Source organism: Andrographis paniculata, unplaced genomic scaffold (genome assembly GCF_009805555.1).
Source record: "Andrographis paniculata isolate CXL003 unplaced genomic scaffold, ASM980555v1 Contig21END, whole genome shotgun sequence".
In the NCBI taxonomy this organism is placed as follows: domain Eukaryota; kingdom Viridiplantae; phylum Streptophyta; class Magnoliopsida; order Lamiales; family Acanthaceae; genus Andrographis; species Andrographis paniculata.
Genome location: NW_026137502.1, coordinates 1,701,464 through 1,718,589, shown reverse-complemented (window position 1 = coordinate 1,718,589; position 17,126 = coordinate 1,701,464). Strand labels below are relative to the sequence as shown.

At 31.8% G+C, this 17,126-nt stretch overlaps 1 protein-coding gene across 1 annotated transcript; it reads right to left on the bottom strand.

Annotated features, from left to right (window-relative positions):
• Positions 1–2,180: 2,180 nt before the first annotated feature.
• On the bottom strand, positions 2,181–17,097 carry LOC127244782 (homeobox-leucine zipper protein REVOLUTA-like). The gene is made up of 17 exons (XM_051265278.1): positions 15,514–17,097; positions 7,625–7,714; positions 7,448–7,538; positions 7,267–7,365; positions 7,002–7,115; positions 6,831–6,914; positions 6,504–6,656; positions 6,341–6,415; positions 5,426–5,529; positions 4,908–5,073; positions 4,610–4,792; positions 4,415–4,492; positions 3,994–4,128; positions 3,541–3,863; positions 3,065–3,164; positions 2,633–2,785; positions 2,181–2,534 (listed from the first exon to the last, which is right to left on the bottom strand). The coding sequence occupies exons 2-17, from the start codon at positions 7,636–7,638 to the stop codon at positions 2,388–2,390; spliced, it is 2,019 nt and encodes a 672-aa protein (XP_051121235.1). The 5' UTR covers positions 7,639–7,714; positions 15,514–17,097; the 3' UTR covers positions 2,181–2,387.
• Between the last annotated feature and the right edge of the window lie 29 nt (positions 17,098–17,126).

Below are 17,126 nucleotides of genomic sequence, written 5' to 3'. Positions count from 1 at the left end.
AATGTAATATTTCTACATTGAATTCAGCTCGTAACGTTGTATCAGGATAGAACTGGGTGTTTCACCCTTCGCAGATTTAAATGGACTTTAAACTCATCCCAATAGATAACTTGTGCACTAAGTCCCTAGTCAATCCTTTTGTCAAAATGTCGGCTAGATTATGTTGTGACCGAACGAATTTCACTAAAATTACTCCATTCGTGATTAGTTCACGAATCATACAATGTCTAACACCTAGGTGTCTAGACTTTCCATTATAAATTTGAATATATGCTTTGGCCATCGTTGTTGCACTATCACAACGTATAGAAATAAGTGACACCGATTTTGTCCACAATGAAATCTCATAAACTAAATCATGAAGTCATTCAACTTCTTTGCCAGACTAATGCTATAAATTTCAGATTCCATAATCGAATAGGTAATACGGTTTTGCTTTTTAGAAGCCCAACAAATGACACATCCCTTAAGCAAAAGTACCCATTTTGATATGGAAGAGTAATCTTCCTCATAACATATCCAACTACTATTTGAATATCTCTCTGTTACCCTAGGAAATTAATACTACGTATAAACTATAGTTAATAGTCTTTTAATTATTCATTCTCAACACAATTTGAGGAACCTCCTAGTTGCTGTGAGAATGTACAAATTGTTTTTATCAGACAACCTTCACTTTATTGGCGTTTATAATGCTGCTATCGATCCAAGGAAAAATTGGTAGTCGTCACTGGATCTAGTAGCCGACAACAATTTGTGGAGAATCCTCGTATTCAATTCAGATTATCTCATGGGTTTTAAATTCATAATACAAATATTGAATAATCTGAAAATTAGTTTGTGAAATATTCCAAATTTTCCAATATGAATATATTCTAGGAACTTGGTCTATTACAACTTATAAGAATTGGTATTGGATTTGGGGCTTAAAAAAGTCACTGTGCCAAATTAAAACAATGAAATTGTGCTGAATTTTAAAGTCTAACAATATACTCGAATTGTATAATAAAATTATCGAATAATATAAATTAGTATTGAATTAATTTATTATTCATTTTAAATATACGGTAATCAAGAATTTGTATATTTTTAAAAATAAATAATAACATATACAATTATCAAATGATATAAATTTACAGCCTTTATTACCACATTTATAAATATATGATAATTGAACTTGCTATTTTAAAAATATGAAAATGCATTAGAGTTACCAAAAATATATGTATTGTCATTAATTTTCAATATATGGTCATTGGATATTTATTTTTATTCTTTTAAATACGACTATAATTACCAAATAATATGAATGAATAATTATTTGTTTTATTATTCTTTTTATTACCAAATTATCATATATGTACGTGTGTGTGTATATATATATATACATGTACATATATGATAACTATATTATTATTTGTAAAATCTAAATATATAATAGAGCTACCAAATAATATAAATATGAATATAATTTATTATTTACTTTATTAATACATAATGTATAGTAATTGACTTTTTATTTTTAAAATTTAAATATATATAATACAACTATCAAATAATATAAATGTATATTTCAATTTATTTATTGATTGAATTTGTAATTGTATTTTAAAAATATAAATATATAATAGAAATATCAAATAATGTTATTATTTACTTACATAATATATAAATATATAGTAATTGAATTTTTAATTATAAAATTTGAATATACAATACATCTATCAAATAGTGTTGTAATATGTATTTGGAAAAGAAAAAAAACACTAAATAGTTAAAAGTTCAAGACTTTATTCTCTTTATTTATTTTTATCTCTTAATTATATTTCTAGTAATAAAAATATAATATATATTTTTTTAAAATAAAAAATATCACATTTAACAATTATTTCATGTGAAAAGAACATATTCGAAACACTTCAAAAACTGAAAAAACATCAAAACACAATACTAAATAAAAGAACACTTAGGATGTGTTTGTTTGTGGGTTTTAGTTTTTAGGTTTAAATTTTTAAATAGTAAAAAATTTAATTTAAATAGTTATTTGATGTAATATAAATAGAGGTTAATGCGATATTTTTTATTGTAAAATAAATTTGTAGTGGAATATATATAAAAAAAAAACTAAAATAGTAAAAATATATGATAAAATCTACAAAAGAACACAACCTAATAGTAGTTTCTCATTATTCAAACCAAATGAAGTCGCAAACAAAAGCATTCGGCAGCATCGCGTAGCCGAGCAATTTGGGACTTGACTTAGAACCGTCAAGACCTTTATTATGAAAAACAACAAGACCATAACTGAAAAACAAACAAGACAAGACGAAATAGAGCCAACAAACAGTCATTCTCTCCACAGACAAACACAATTCAAGTCGAACCTTTTAGGCCAACGCCCACTGGTAAAATGCCATAGCAAGGCAATGGATGGAATTGTCGTAGCCGCGCACCTGCCACACCACTCCTTTCCTGTATCTAAACCGACGATTAGCAGCTGTTTTACCAAATCCCGGTGATAAAACAACATATCCCTGAGGAATAACAACAAACCCATTGTCATCTTACTCGCATTTATATTGCAATTATAATAAAAACAACATAAGGATGTTCTAATCATTTATAAATTTACCCGCTGCATTATCTGTGGGAGGAGGGTATACAGCTTGTCATCTTCATTAAAGGCCCCGAGTAGATTATCCACAGTGACCATTTGCATGTTGTTTGTCGTCGTCTCTAGCATCATGAGTGCTTGTAGGTTTGCATATATGCACACCGGGATAGACTGCAACAAGGAAACGTGTAATTTATCAAGATCAAAGTATTATAATCCTTCCATGTCTCTTTGAAAGTTTAAGAAAGAAGTGTAGGAGCTGATATCTTTTTAATAAATTCAAATGATTCAGATAATTGTAACTACTCGAAAATTAATTTTAAGAGAAATTTCTTAACACAATATTTCAGATTCAAGCTGAATTAGTCATTCTGACATTGCCCATGCACCCGTGGCAAAAGAACAGAAAATTCTGTTGTTACCATAGCTAAGGAAGCGATATAAACATACCGAGAATGTAAAACATATGATAGAGAATGGGTGGCGATACAGTGCTTGCAACAAAGTGGCGGGAGGATTGACCCAGAGCAAATCCAGGCTTGTAGTCAATCTGTTTGAATTGGAAAAAAAAAAAAGTTTCAGGTAGCCGAAACATTGCAAAATAGATAAAATTAGGGTAAATTTTGCCAGATAGCGATTTCACGACACCTGTTTCAGTAACATGGACTCAATTTTCATTTATGAATATTCATATGCCAAATAAAAACCATGAGTAGAAGATCAAAAATCAGGAAGTGCAAATAGATTCTAACATGCTGAATAAGGCGCTACACAAATCGAATCCATAAACCAATAATGGTGCTTCTATGGTTATGACCTTATACCTCATACTTTTGCATAAATATCAGCTATTGTGCAGAACAATGAAATAACAATTAAGATATCATATTCGAGGAATCAATACATAAATCAAGCAAATTACTTACTTATAGCTTCGACATATCAAAGCAGCAAGGTTTTCAGCAAAGGTTGATGCTGGAGATACAGCAGTTTCATTTGGATTAGCTATAGCAGGGTTACTGTCATGCTGTGCTCCTGCCAGCATTATTTCCATAGCAATACTTTTCACATTTGAAATAACATGGCGAACATAGCTTTGAGCCATGTCTATTAGATCTTCATGACAATCTCCTTCATAAGGAAACTGAAAGGCAACAGTCATTAGCGCAGGTGGTAGGCCATAATTTGCTACTTCACTCATAGCATAAGATGTCCCTTCTTGTGCCAAATTGACTGACGGATCGGTACCCTGTGCATTAATACATTGAAGTTACGAGTTTTTAGGATGTATAGTAGGTAAGATCAAATACAATGATTGTTGTACAATACTTAAGATCTAAATAAAAAGATAACAAAATCGAAGAATGTAGGTACTCAACTGGTATTGAACCCAACAATATGACTCGGAATCCGAATGTTAATAGAAAAGATTCAGCAGGCAATTTTCTGTCAGGTGCTGAAAATAATAGGTCCGAGCTAAGCCCAAACCCAGTGTCTTCCATTCCATTAATCATCTGTACAGTAGACGAAATATCAGATTCCATAAATGTTGAATTTTCCAATAATCAGTTTTGTAAATAGATCATCTTAGAAATTGATATTTTGACTAAACTATAAATATGATGTAGACCAAATCAAATCATTTCATAATATAAACAAGGACAAAATGAGGGAGTGATATCCTCTGTTAATTTAGATGGAATCCGGCATCTCAACATGTATTTGCAGTTAAAATGGTATATACTGCCAACCCCCTATTGATCGCACTTTGTATACATTCAGAGAAGAGGATTAATTTACCAGCATGTGATAAATCTCTGTAGAAGAAACACTAGGTAGGCGATCCAATATGCCTCGATACCGCATTACTTCGAATGCCTGTCAAATTCCATAATACAATTAAGCAGAAAATTTTGTGCAAACGAGAACAAATGACTAAAATTTCTATACAGAGTGATATTTAAAGATGCAATGCAATCATTACATTCAACCAACCTCATTCTTATGATTGGTGTAGCCAAACATCATAGGTTTTTCAGAAAAATTATGTGAACACTTCGATGGATAGGCGAAGCAGACAGCAGTCGAATATGATTCAGAATGATCACTGAAGTCAAAGTCGATCCAAGATGAGAGACGCTCTTTCAGAGCTCTCGTCATGTTCACAGGAATAACATTCTGTTATCAAAAAAAAAAAAAAAAAGGCGGCCTTATGCTGATAAATGGAGACCCAAAAATCTTGGTTATGCTATTAAAGGCTAAAGTTAGCATAAGCGAAACATTTGTTACTCACCTCAAGTAAAAATCCAGACTTTATACAAAGAACACTATCATAAGCTGGACCAGTAGCTTTGGGAATATTTACTGCCTTGATGGACATAATAAGATCATCAGTGCCATCAGCATTCAGAGTAATCCATCCATCTTCGCGAAAACCATTGACAGCATCATTGAAGCTCCTAAATAAAGTCAATTCAAGGTCAAACTGTGTCACCTCTGCCCACCACAACTTAATTGAACGATTTGGATTTAATAGAGCATTTTAAATAAAGGATTTCAAATGCCTCTAAAAGAAATAAAATTTGAATCCATCCTAATTTCTTGAATCATATTTCAAAATTTGAGATAAAGCTTTAGGGTTCAATAGTGCAATAGATCCAGCCAAATAAAAACAATGAAATAATCATTATTGTCTTGAATTCCATCCATTCAGAAAATATTAATCAGATGATCCAAGTTATCCACATAGTAGAAAGTTGTCTACAATTTTAATAAAATAAGCATTTGGAGTCGGGGGTTTAAGATTATTACCTGTGAACTTTTTCACTGTGAGTTCTCAAAAGTTCAGGCTGCAGACGGCAATCTTCCACGTTACCACTCTTCTCATTGGAAATATGTTCAACATAATGAAGTGCCTGAAAAGGAGAAACACCAATTAAACTTTTTTGAGCAAAATGCTCATTATACTCTCCACATTATGAAGGAAAATTCTTTTGGAAAGACAACTAAAGGTACTGCAGAATGTTGCATGGAAAAATTTTCTGATTTGCTGCCATGGGAAAGTAGAGATACTGAACTGGCAATATGGAAGTTGTTAGTTTCTCAACACAGGAAATCTTTAGATCAGGCACAAATGAAGAATGGTTTCTAATGTCAATTTCATAGGATCAATAGAAAATTGTACACTGAAGATTCTGTAATAGAAATTGATTCATCAAACAATTATTTATTGTACCCAAACCAGGTAAAGGATATAATTTGAAAACCAAGGAAAGTGCTAATAAAAGATTAGGCTAATATCTAAATCGCCAAAGTTGAGCTCAACATTGGTCTTGGTTCCAAAATGATTTTTATTCAAATATCAACACAAAGGTTAAACAAGGCGCGTATGTGCAAGCGCGCATGTGTGTGTGTGTGAGAGAGAGAGAGAGAGAGAACTGAAGTAGGCTTGCTTGAAATATATATATATGTTTTGTACATATTTGTTTCAGTGACAAAATAAAGGGAGACAAAATCCCCTAGCTGTAACAAAATGATCTATGTCAAAGTTCCATATTAATAATAATTTGAATCACTTCACAGTGAAACAGAAAACAGCATGTAAGGCATATTTCTAAGTGACATAATGACAACAGTTGACTCCATGTCATCAAATTTAAAAAATACAACATATAAAGGAATGATATGGATATGTTTGGAGCAATGTAAGTATCAGGTTTTACTTACAGCAGCAATCATCTGCTTGGCCACAAGTTCAGATGACTCATAAAGGGGCCTTATCAACACTGGTACATTAGATGCCTGCAACAAGTTTAGCCTCCAAGTCATATTATCCATCTTGAGTAAGATTGATATGTTACAGCTTTAATATGATGAAAATCAACAGTACCTCCATATCCAAATGTTCAACCATATAAATGATTGATCCCCCTTCAATGGGGCAAATCATAAAGCCACTAGCAAGCTTATTTCCTTTCACAGACTCTAGTGATGTTGGTGATGTCGGCGAAACATCACGGTCAGAAATTGATTTTTCACATACCTTAAAAATACAACACAAGAAACACAGGAACAAGGGTTGAGCTAATCCTCACAAGTAACCCAATAATGATATAGTATGGTGCTCGGGCACATTTAGTTGTATATTCTGGAACTGAAACATATTTGACAGATAGTAAATTAGTTGATATTACTCATATTCCAAAGGTAACTGTACCACATAGCTGCCATCATCTAATACAGAAGTGTATCGAAGTGTCCAGAAGTCTCGAGCACAAGCCATGGTTGTAGAAGCATAATACTGGAAAATGATATAGATGTTAGATGAAATCATACCGTACTTTAATCAATATGAGGGAAGCATAAAATTGTTGCAGTTTTCACCTACCTGTGTGTAGACAAATTCGATCTTTCCACCATTATTGACCTGATAGGTGTCAATAACAGTCATATTGCGGCAATATGATGACCAAGATGGCTTGTCTTTGAGAATTTCCATTGTCTACACAAATAGCAAGGAAATTTAATTTTAAGATAAATTGTGATGCAAACTATACTATCTGAAAAAAAAAACAAAGAAACAATTCAAGTTGAACTTATGTATCTTATACAAACAACACAGGTAGAGTATCATATTTAGTAGTAGTGCATACCTCAATAGGTTCAGAACGCATTGTAATGAATGCTTTTGCTGCTACGCCAATGGAAGCAGATGAGACATAGAAAGTCCCAGCGGAGCCAGGGTTATTAAGCTGAAATTTGAACGAGGAATGAATCAGAAAAGGCTACAACAGGCATTGAAATTAACAACTAAAACCCTGAAATATTGACAACCTTCAGTGCAGGAACCGGTATCCAGGTAATAGCTTCTCCAATAGCTTTAGAGAGGAATTCTCTCTTTGTTTCCTCAGCCAGCAAGAAAAGGCTATATGATAGAAATGTCAAATAAAGTAAGCAGCACAGTCTGATGACTAGCATGATTTCAATTTAGCTGCACACAACAGTATATACCTTGTGTTCGCCATCTTGACAGATATTGGAAGATTATTGGCTTAAGGCAGACAGGGCAGATCAAACTTCAAAGTTTGTTGAAGACAATAACTGCAAAACAATTGTTTTACCCATACAATCTTATAAGGATTCAACTACTGTATACAGTGAAAGAAAACTCATACACAAGAGAGAGAGAGAGTACATCAATATTATTCATGCATGCAAACTAATTAAATAACATGTTTTAAAAGTTTACACCATGAATGCAAGAAGGTTACTAGATTATGGCATATATACACACACACACATATATATAGAAACATAAATACAATCTTTCATGCGAAACAAATACATATTATGATGTGCTTGGGAAGTCTTTTATTATTTTAGGAAAACATAATTTCAAGGAACTTCTCAAAATGAAAAAGGTTGTGTCATTCTCAACAACTTCTCATGATTGGCCAAGTTTTCGGACTCCTTTACATCCTTTCAAAACCACCACCAAAGATATCAACATTCTGAAAGAACTTTTCTTTGGCTTTCTCTCTCTTATATACACAACCATATTCGAAATCTAAAGATTATTTAATCATTTTGCTATTTTTAAGGAATCATAAAGTCAAATATGCTCAAACACTCATATCTAAGATGCATACATTCAAAATTAGTGGTCATTTGTAAATTATTTACATCATCAATCAAACCAAATACAGGCAATAAAAATAATCCTATAAATGCGCAAACAATTTCACGTCAAACAAGTTAAAGAATAGTGATGTACAGATAATCAACGCAACACCTCCCGGTCATCCCTCTATTTCTCCATCTATAAATGCGCAAACAATATCCCAATCATCCCTCTATTTTTTTTGCTACAACTACATTGTTTTCTGACTTTTGGATGTAAGGAAAATCTTCTCCAAAATAAAGAACTCCATTATCTTCCACCATCTAATTTTTTATTTATCAATACAAATTTTAGAGCTCTGACTCACCTTAATGAAGCGCGACAGGTTGACAAGCACACAATCAAACAACAGAAAATGTGTTGTAATGTTCTCACACAAATAAAATACAAGGAAAGGTGGATATATATATGCAGGTGCCGTCACATTCAAGAAAATAAAAATTGTAACAAATTGCTAGAAAAATGCAAGCGGTAATAAATAGGCAGGTGCTGTCAGATTTGGTGGGTTTAATGCAATTTATTTGGTAAGAGTTAGGTGGAAAATTAATTTTTTTTTTTTAAAACAGCATCAGATGATGATGTGTCCTCATTTATGCTACCGAATTATCATTATTATTATATAAATTAGGACTTTTTTATGCATGTAATTGCTTCTATGAATATCATACACCGGAAAATTGAAATGAACAGATAGTCCTAAATTTATAAAATTTAAATGAATATATAGTCATATATTTATTAGTACATAAAATTTATATTGTTTCTACATTAGTTGACGATGACCCTAAAATGGTTTATTTTTGTGCTAATAAGGAAATATAGATTATTTAAAATTCACAGTGTTGGAAATGTCTGTAAATGAAAATTGATGTAACAATTTTATTTTTTTTTCTTTTTTGTATCACTATACTAGCTTAAGAAATTAAGCTTATAGTTGAAGTGGTCATTAAACCTGGTATTGGAGACAAATTATTTTCAATATAAAGAGTTTATTCTTCTAAAGCTCACTTGTAAATGGGATTACATCTTTACAAAAGCCTAGCCTTAATTTTTAAATTTTTGGATGATGGCGGGATTCGAAGACCAAACCCCCTAAAAGGGGAGATATATCACTTTCTACTTGCGAATATTTCCAACAAGCAAAACATTTTTTAATGTATAATATGTCATAGTGAATGTTGTGTTAGTGTTTGTGGCAACTCCATTTCACTACTTGTCTTTTTTTTTTAATCTTATTTTGGTTTGTGTGTTAAGTTTTGCTATTTGTGAGATTAAAATTGATTGATTTGATGTTTTTGGAGGAAATTCCAGAGATAATAAAATTCATGGAAAAAACACCAAGTGAACACACTTAAAAAATATCCTTTTCTTTTCCCTTATATTCAATTAGCCTCTATTAGTTCTCACATATTTTCTTTATGTTTATTATCCATACAATTTTTTAAAAAGACTATGTCAGATTCTTTTATTCCTCTTTTTCTATTTCTTGTTGAGTACATTTCGAACATGGCTTTTAAAAAATAATATAGGAAATCTTCAAAAACATATATGGTTTGATTTTTAAATGGGATGGAAATTTTGCAGGCTTGATTAAGCCAAATTAATGGCATAAAAACTCCACCCTAACTCAAGCATTTCGATATTCCTCAACTTATTCCATCAACAAAAATGTAATATTTTTGGTTTTCTTAGTGTTTTTCATTTATTTTTATTTTTTACTAGGTTTTTGGTTTTTTTGTTTTTTGAGGTAAAATGATAGAAAGATGTGATGTTTTGAATGATAATTACGTATTGAATATGGTTTTTGAATAAGAATTAGAAATATCGAATGACTAACAACCTTGTTAGTAAAGACTCCATTTTTGGGACTTCAATATCTTCCATCATATATAACCTTACACAATCTCTCCTTTAATCTCAAGATTTGTTTTAAAACTAGGGAGATAGTTTCATTGGGTAATTAGATAAAGAACAGCAAACACAAGATATGCTCACAATCCTAGAAAGTGGCCCCAATAGAGTAAACCAAAAACAAAAAATAGAAGGAATAGGTGATCAACATTTTCTTGACCAACGCAGCCACTTAGAAAATGACCAAATATGCCATGGATTTAATTATATTTAATTTCTAGTTCACCATAGTATAGTGCCATAGGTGAACTTATGTGAATGGGTTTGTAATATAAATTGTAAAACTCCATATCAAGACATTATTGTTCACTTATCAATCTTAAAAAATAGATTTTAACTGAAATTGTTCTCTAATGAAGAGTGAATATGAAAGTAATACTTTCATTACATATATTGTGTTGGATACAAAACATATAATATGGAGTCATAGCATATAAATATGTATATAATTTCATCTTTATGAGACCGTGGCCATGTAACATCTTCAGTCATAAAGATACACCATCACTATTCTTTCTCTAAATGCAGCCAATTTGCCGCATACATATTTCACATAATTTTTCATTTCTCCCAAAAAAGCGATCGTAGTGATTCCATCAAATCTTCTTCTAATAGAATACTATGATCCAATCATATTTTCAATCATTTTGTAAAATGGCTATTCTGAATTCTCAATTACTCATCTTCAAATTAAAAGCATATAGCAAACAAATTTATTCATGATCAAACCAATAAAATGTAATTGAGAAACTGCTTAGCTATGTAAGTTTGCAGATCTATTCATTTCACACATGTTCCACAATAGATTACATGCAAATGTGGAAAGATTTATGTTGTTAGCACTCAAAGATATTATCTCAAATTTTAGGGAAAACTAACCTTATAAATTAGTTATAGTCACTGTTTTATATACATATAGAGTGTTGGACATATGTATATATATTAATTAGTATCTAATTATATAGTGGGTCTTGACCCAAAATAGATTAGGGCTGCACATATATATCGATGTAACTTTACTGTATTTTTTAAAGTTAGTGAATAAACCTACGTTAACATGGTATCAGAGCAATATTAGGGTTTTGGGGTAGGCTGTTTTGGAGGCTGATCTGTTTGTCACCGAAGTTGCCGCTGCCAGTCAGTTCCAGGTTGATACAGTTTGGGCGTGTTCTGGACTGTTCTGCCCTGTTCGGGTCTGTTCTGCCCTGTTTTGTTCTATTCTGCCTTGTTCTGTTTTTGGGTAGTTTGTTTGGTATGATTTTGGTCTATTTTGGCGAATTTTTGGTGTGTATATAATGGGAGATAGGGAATCAGAATTTGGAGGAACAGAAAAGATGGTGATGGATGGAGTACTGTGTCCCAGTATAGTTCAGTTAATTCATCTCATTCTACATTGAGTCTTCTGTTACTGTCCATATTATATATTCCTGGCCTTGCGTTTAATTTGATTTATGTTAGCAAATTAACTTGTGATTTAAACTGTTGTGTTTCATTCTTCCCTGATCATTCTGTTTCAGGACCGTGCGACGAAGAGGATTATTGGTAGTGGACATTTGTCAGGGGGCTCTATATCCTTGATATCCCTACACCTACCGAGTCTAAGTCCCACGTTGCATATTCTAGAACCCGTACTCCCTTTGAAGTTCATTTTCGTCTTGGTCATCCATCTTTTTCCTTTTCAAATTTGAAAGAAATAGTATTCTTTCTTATTTTTATTATTAGATTATTAGACCTCTATATATACATGAGCCTGCAGCCTATTTTAGGACAGCTAGTTCAAAGGAATCAAATCTCTATGATTATGGGATTGATCCTAAAATACATAAACCTATAATGTAAACATACAACTGTTATAGAAATACAATATACCAAATATAAAACTTCCTAAATTACACAAATACAATCACGGTTTTGACTCTCCCCCTTAAGCTGATGAATAGGTGTTCTCCTTTCCCAGTTTTGATATAATTCCTTCAACGTTAATGTTGTTTAGCCCTTTGGTGAGTATGTATGAAAATTGATTATGAGTGGATACATATGGTGTGCAAATCATTCCATTGTCTAGTTTTTCCTTGATAAAGTGTTTGTCAACCTCGATATGTTTAGTTCTATCATGCTGCACCGAGTTGTGGCCTATACTAATTGCAGATTTATTGTCACAATAAAACCTCATCATTCCATCCCACCTTATCTTCAAGTCTTCCAATGTAATCTTCAGCCATAGAAGTTCACATATTTCGTGGGCCATTGCTCGAAATTCTGCTTCAGCAATTGATTTAGCTACTACACTTTGTTTTTTACTCTTCCAAGTTGTTAAGTTTCCACTAAGGAAGGTGCAGTATCCAGTGGTTGATCTGACCCGGCATAGTCCGCATCTGTATATGCTTTAAGACTTACACTCTTGTTTCGTTTGAACAAATCCCTCTTCCAGAGGTCCTTTTCAATTACTAGACAATTCTAAGAGCAGCTTGTAAATGTGCTTCCTTTGGTTGGTGTTTAAGGGGGTGTATTTAATTGGGATTTTAATGGATTTTTTTGAATTTTAAAAAGTCTATGGATTTATGTGAATTTAAAAAATCCACAGAGTCTATGTTGAGTTTGATGGATTTTAGTAATTGATTTAGATGGATTTCTATTGAATTCTTTATGGATTTATATGGATTTTGTAGGATTGTAAAATTATTTTTTTATGAATATATATTAATTATATAAATTTATATCAAACAATACATTTTATAAATATAATAAATAATTATTAATAAGATAATATTTAATATTAATAAATAATATATAAGTATTAATAAATAATATATACGTATTTACTTTTTATGTAAAAAAATTATATTAAAATAAATAAATAATCTACGATTTTTAAAAAATAAATATAAATATAAATTAACGGTTCAACAAAAAATATATATTTAAATATCTATTTCACCATTATCGTTATGATAATATAGTGTATTCGATAATTGAAAAGAAAATACGACAGTAAGACATATTTATTGTGATAACAATATTTTTTAAAATTATATTTATAATATAAAAATATATATTTAAAAAAAATTCATAATAATTTGCTAATATATTTTAGTTTTAAATTATTATTTTTATTAAAAATTATAATAATAGTAATAAATATTATCATATTATTGATCACATATACAACAACAACAACAATAATAATAATAATAATAATAATAATAATAATAATAATAATTCTAAGAATCTATCAAAACCTGTGACGGTAAAGAGAGATTCTTTTCTATATAAAATTTTCACAAAAATCCATTAAAATCCATTAAAATCCATAGACTTTCAAAGTCTATGGATTGTTGAATATCTCAAGATTTTAAAAGACTTTTAAAAGTCTACGTTGAATACCTCAAGATTTTAAAAGGCTTTTAAAAGTGTTGATTGAATACCTCTAGATTTTAAAAGACTTTTAAAAGTCTTGATTGAATACACCCAGATTTTGAAAGTTCAACAAAATCCTACAAAATTTATATTGAATACACCCCTAAATTGGCTGACTAAACTTACAGCAAAAGCAATTTCTGGTCTAATGTGAGATAAGTATATAAGTCTGCCCACAAGTTTTTGATACATTTCCTTGTCCACGGAAATATCCTCCTTCGCACTTCTCAACTTTATATTTGGGTCAACTAGAGTACTTGCTGGTCTGCAGGTTGTGTTACCTGTTTCTTTAAGCAAGTCAGTAATATACTTTTGTTGAGATATGAAGATTTCTTTTTTAGAATCAGCCACTTCAATTCCCAAAACATATTTAAGTCTCCCTGGTGTCTTGATCTCGAATACTGTAGCAAAGCAATTCATATCTATTATATTAGATTGTTAATATTTAAGTATATATACTAGATTATATTGCTATTGTTCGAGTTTTTCCCTTCGGTATCAAGTCTATAAATAGATCTTAACTTCATTATTAATAAACAGCTCAAAAGTTCTCCCAAAGTATAACATGGTACATAGACATATTTTCTATGGGTACATTGTTATAACTTATAATGTATTTGGACAACTACTTCTTGAATCTAAGATCCAGTGTCACTTCGAAAACATATAATCCATTCTAATTACATTTATTTGTCACTCTCCCAATGGATCTGACCTATGCCCCCACCGCCACTGTATTCTTGACTTTAAGATGACATTTTCCACCAAATGACACCGTCAACCAACACATGTGAGTTATTTGCGTCGGTCAACATTTGGTCAACGCATGGTCAACACGGTCAACAATTTTGTTGCAGCGGACTCCGGAAGCATATGAAATTTTACCTGTGTCCAATTACTAGAATTCTCCTAGGACAATGTACTGGGACATTTCCAACCCATCCATGAAGTTGTTTTTAAATTTTTTATCAATCCCATATTGATTCCAAATTCGATTATAAGTTTGTAGTTTGGTCTCAATTATATATCCGAAGTTTCTATCAATTAGGCTTTAATTCCTAGGGTTTAACGCTGCCATTGAGACAAAGGATCGCCGGTGCCGCCTCCGCGCCATAGGATCGCCGTCATCAGAACCTCTAATTTGACGCCACTGCAACGATAGAGGATTGCTTCTGAGACAAAGAATTGTGACCATTAAAAATCCTAATTTGGTTAAAACTTTAATTTCTTAGAATTTAGCACCGCCATTGCTATAGAGGATCGTTGGTGCTTTCTGCGACAGAGGATATCCGCCACTAGAAACCTTAATTTGGCCAAAATCGATTTGAATGGTCTATAATTGATGCTCGGTTATAAAGTCCATCAATACTAAAACTCCACCTTGGGTCTCTCTTGCCAAACTCAAGGTGGTTTCTACAACACCAACTTGAGTTTGAAGCGAGGTGTTACATATATTATAGATATATATATATATTTTGGTTAATATTATTTAAATTGAGTTTTTATTATGTAGACATATCTATTATATTAGGTTGGTATTATTTAGGCATATTGACTAGATTACATTGTTAGAATTTTGAATTTACCCTTTCTGTATCATGTCTATAAATAGACCCTAATTATTGCAGCAGATTTTTCCGGGAAAAATAGCCGAATTGAATAATGAGTAGCCCACAACAACATAATATGTCAAGTGTAAATTTCTGCTTTAAAATATTTAATACATTTCATTGGCATTCTTACCTAAATCAGAAAAAATGGAAGGGCTACTACTATAATATCTTCAAATCTATCAAACTAAACAAAATTAAAACAAGCATATTTATGGTAGGCACAAGCATAGTTGAAAACATTAACTCGAAAGGAAAAGGTAAAGCTGTACATATTTTACCTGCGCTTTTGAAACCAAACTTTCAGTTGTTTTATGTCAATGTCCTTCCGAAGTGGCTGTTACTGAATAATCTGGAGGTGATGTGCATTGCTTGGGTTCGAGCATTCTGTATAAAATTTTTCAAGGTCATCAGCTTGCTCTTCTGTGTATCAGGTATATCACCGAACCTCCTGAGTGGATGTATTTTCCCTCTTGCTACTCTCACCGCCACTTGTGTTTCCACTTCTTTTCATCATCAACCAAAACTCCAGGACATGAACTTAGAGCTCATAAGTATATTCAACACCAGATTTTTGGACTAAGAATTGTGTTTGTGAGCTACAACTTATAAATGCATGTAAGCAGATAGGAAATAAATAAGTTACAAGATGTCAGTTTAAATAACCCAGCAAATATCCAAAAGTAACAATTAAGTTGCCGGCATATTAAGTCCCTGAAGCCACTGGCTGTTGTCTTTTAGTTTGCATTTTAGCTTGTCCAGACCAAAAAGGTGTCAATTTTCTATGAATTCTAGAAAACTAAATGTAATCTTGATCAAACATTTCACCAACGGGCAATACTACAATTTTACAAGATTGTCAAATATCTCTTCGAAAACATTATTTGATCTGCTGGATACCAAATATGTGGCCTTAACCTCAAACATTTTACAAAGATCGGAACTTTCTTATTCTACTTTCATCCACCAAACTTCACCTCTGAATTACAGGAATCATGACATCAAAACTCGTGAATGCTTTCACAAACCCAATGTTTTACAGCATAATCCTATAAGTCTACGCTTGCATTACGTGGACACAATAATACAAGACTATAGAAACATATCCAAATAAATTACTTGACTATATGTCTATGGATGTGCATCAAGATATCTTGTTTCTTACATGAAGAAGATATAAAATCAGTATTCGACCAAGCCATGTTCAGTTGATGAATAAGCATACAAAACACGGATAATCAATCCTACGGAGAAGTACAAAAGCCCCACATCATAAAAGAAATTTGTATCAAATTACCACAAATACCAATCTGAAACTCACTGTAGACTGCTTACGTCAAATACATCTACCTTGAAATGTATGAGAGACCAAATAACTGCTAACAATTAACAATGGAGTCCAATATATACTAATACTAAAGGAGAACATGCATAGGGACTCCCTGACACACCCAGGCCTCCCAAATTTTGAATGGTGGCTCCTAGATTTGCAGTCACTAACACAAACATCAAGCTGTCAACTAACCACACTAAGCTGCTGATAAAAATTCAATAAATGAGCCTTAAATGTATCCCTTGTCCACAAATTAAACATTAATCTTTACTCAAACCCAAAATGTACATTTAATTACACAATATCAAGATAAATTCATACACAAAAAATTAAAATGAATATATATATGTATTTACAAAAGAATGGCTCAATCCACAAAATGTAGGTGGTGAGTGTAAAGAATCCATCTCAGGGATGGTTTCGATCCACAAATGGGGCAAATATCTATCCCCCCAAAGAAGCCTTAATTGATTTCCACCATAGTTATTTATGCGAGGGATTACAGAGGAGCGGGAAGAAGAGGCATAATCAAAACCCTGTTAAAATTACGGGGGTTGTATG

Excerpts from the sequence above, each read along its gene's own strand:
- LOC127244782 (XM_051265278.1), bottom strand. Across the intron at positions 4,129-4,414 it reads CAGAGATTTATCACATGCTG|ATGATTAATGGAATGGAAGA; the intron begins GTAAATTAATCC and ends TCTACTGTACAG. Across the intron at positions 3,864-3,993 it reads TATTGTTGGGTTCAATACCA|GGTACCGATCCGTCAGTCAA; the intron begins GTTGAGTACCTA and ends ATTAATGCACAG.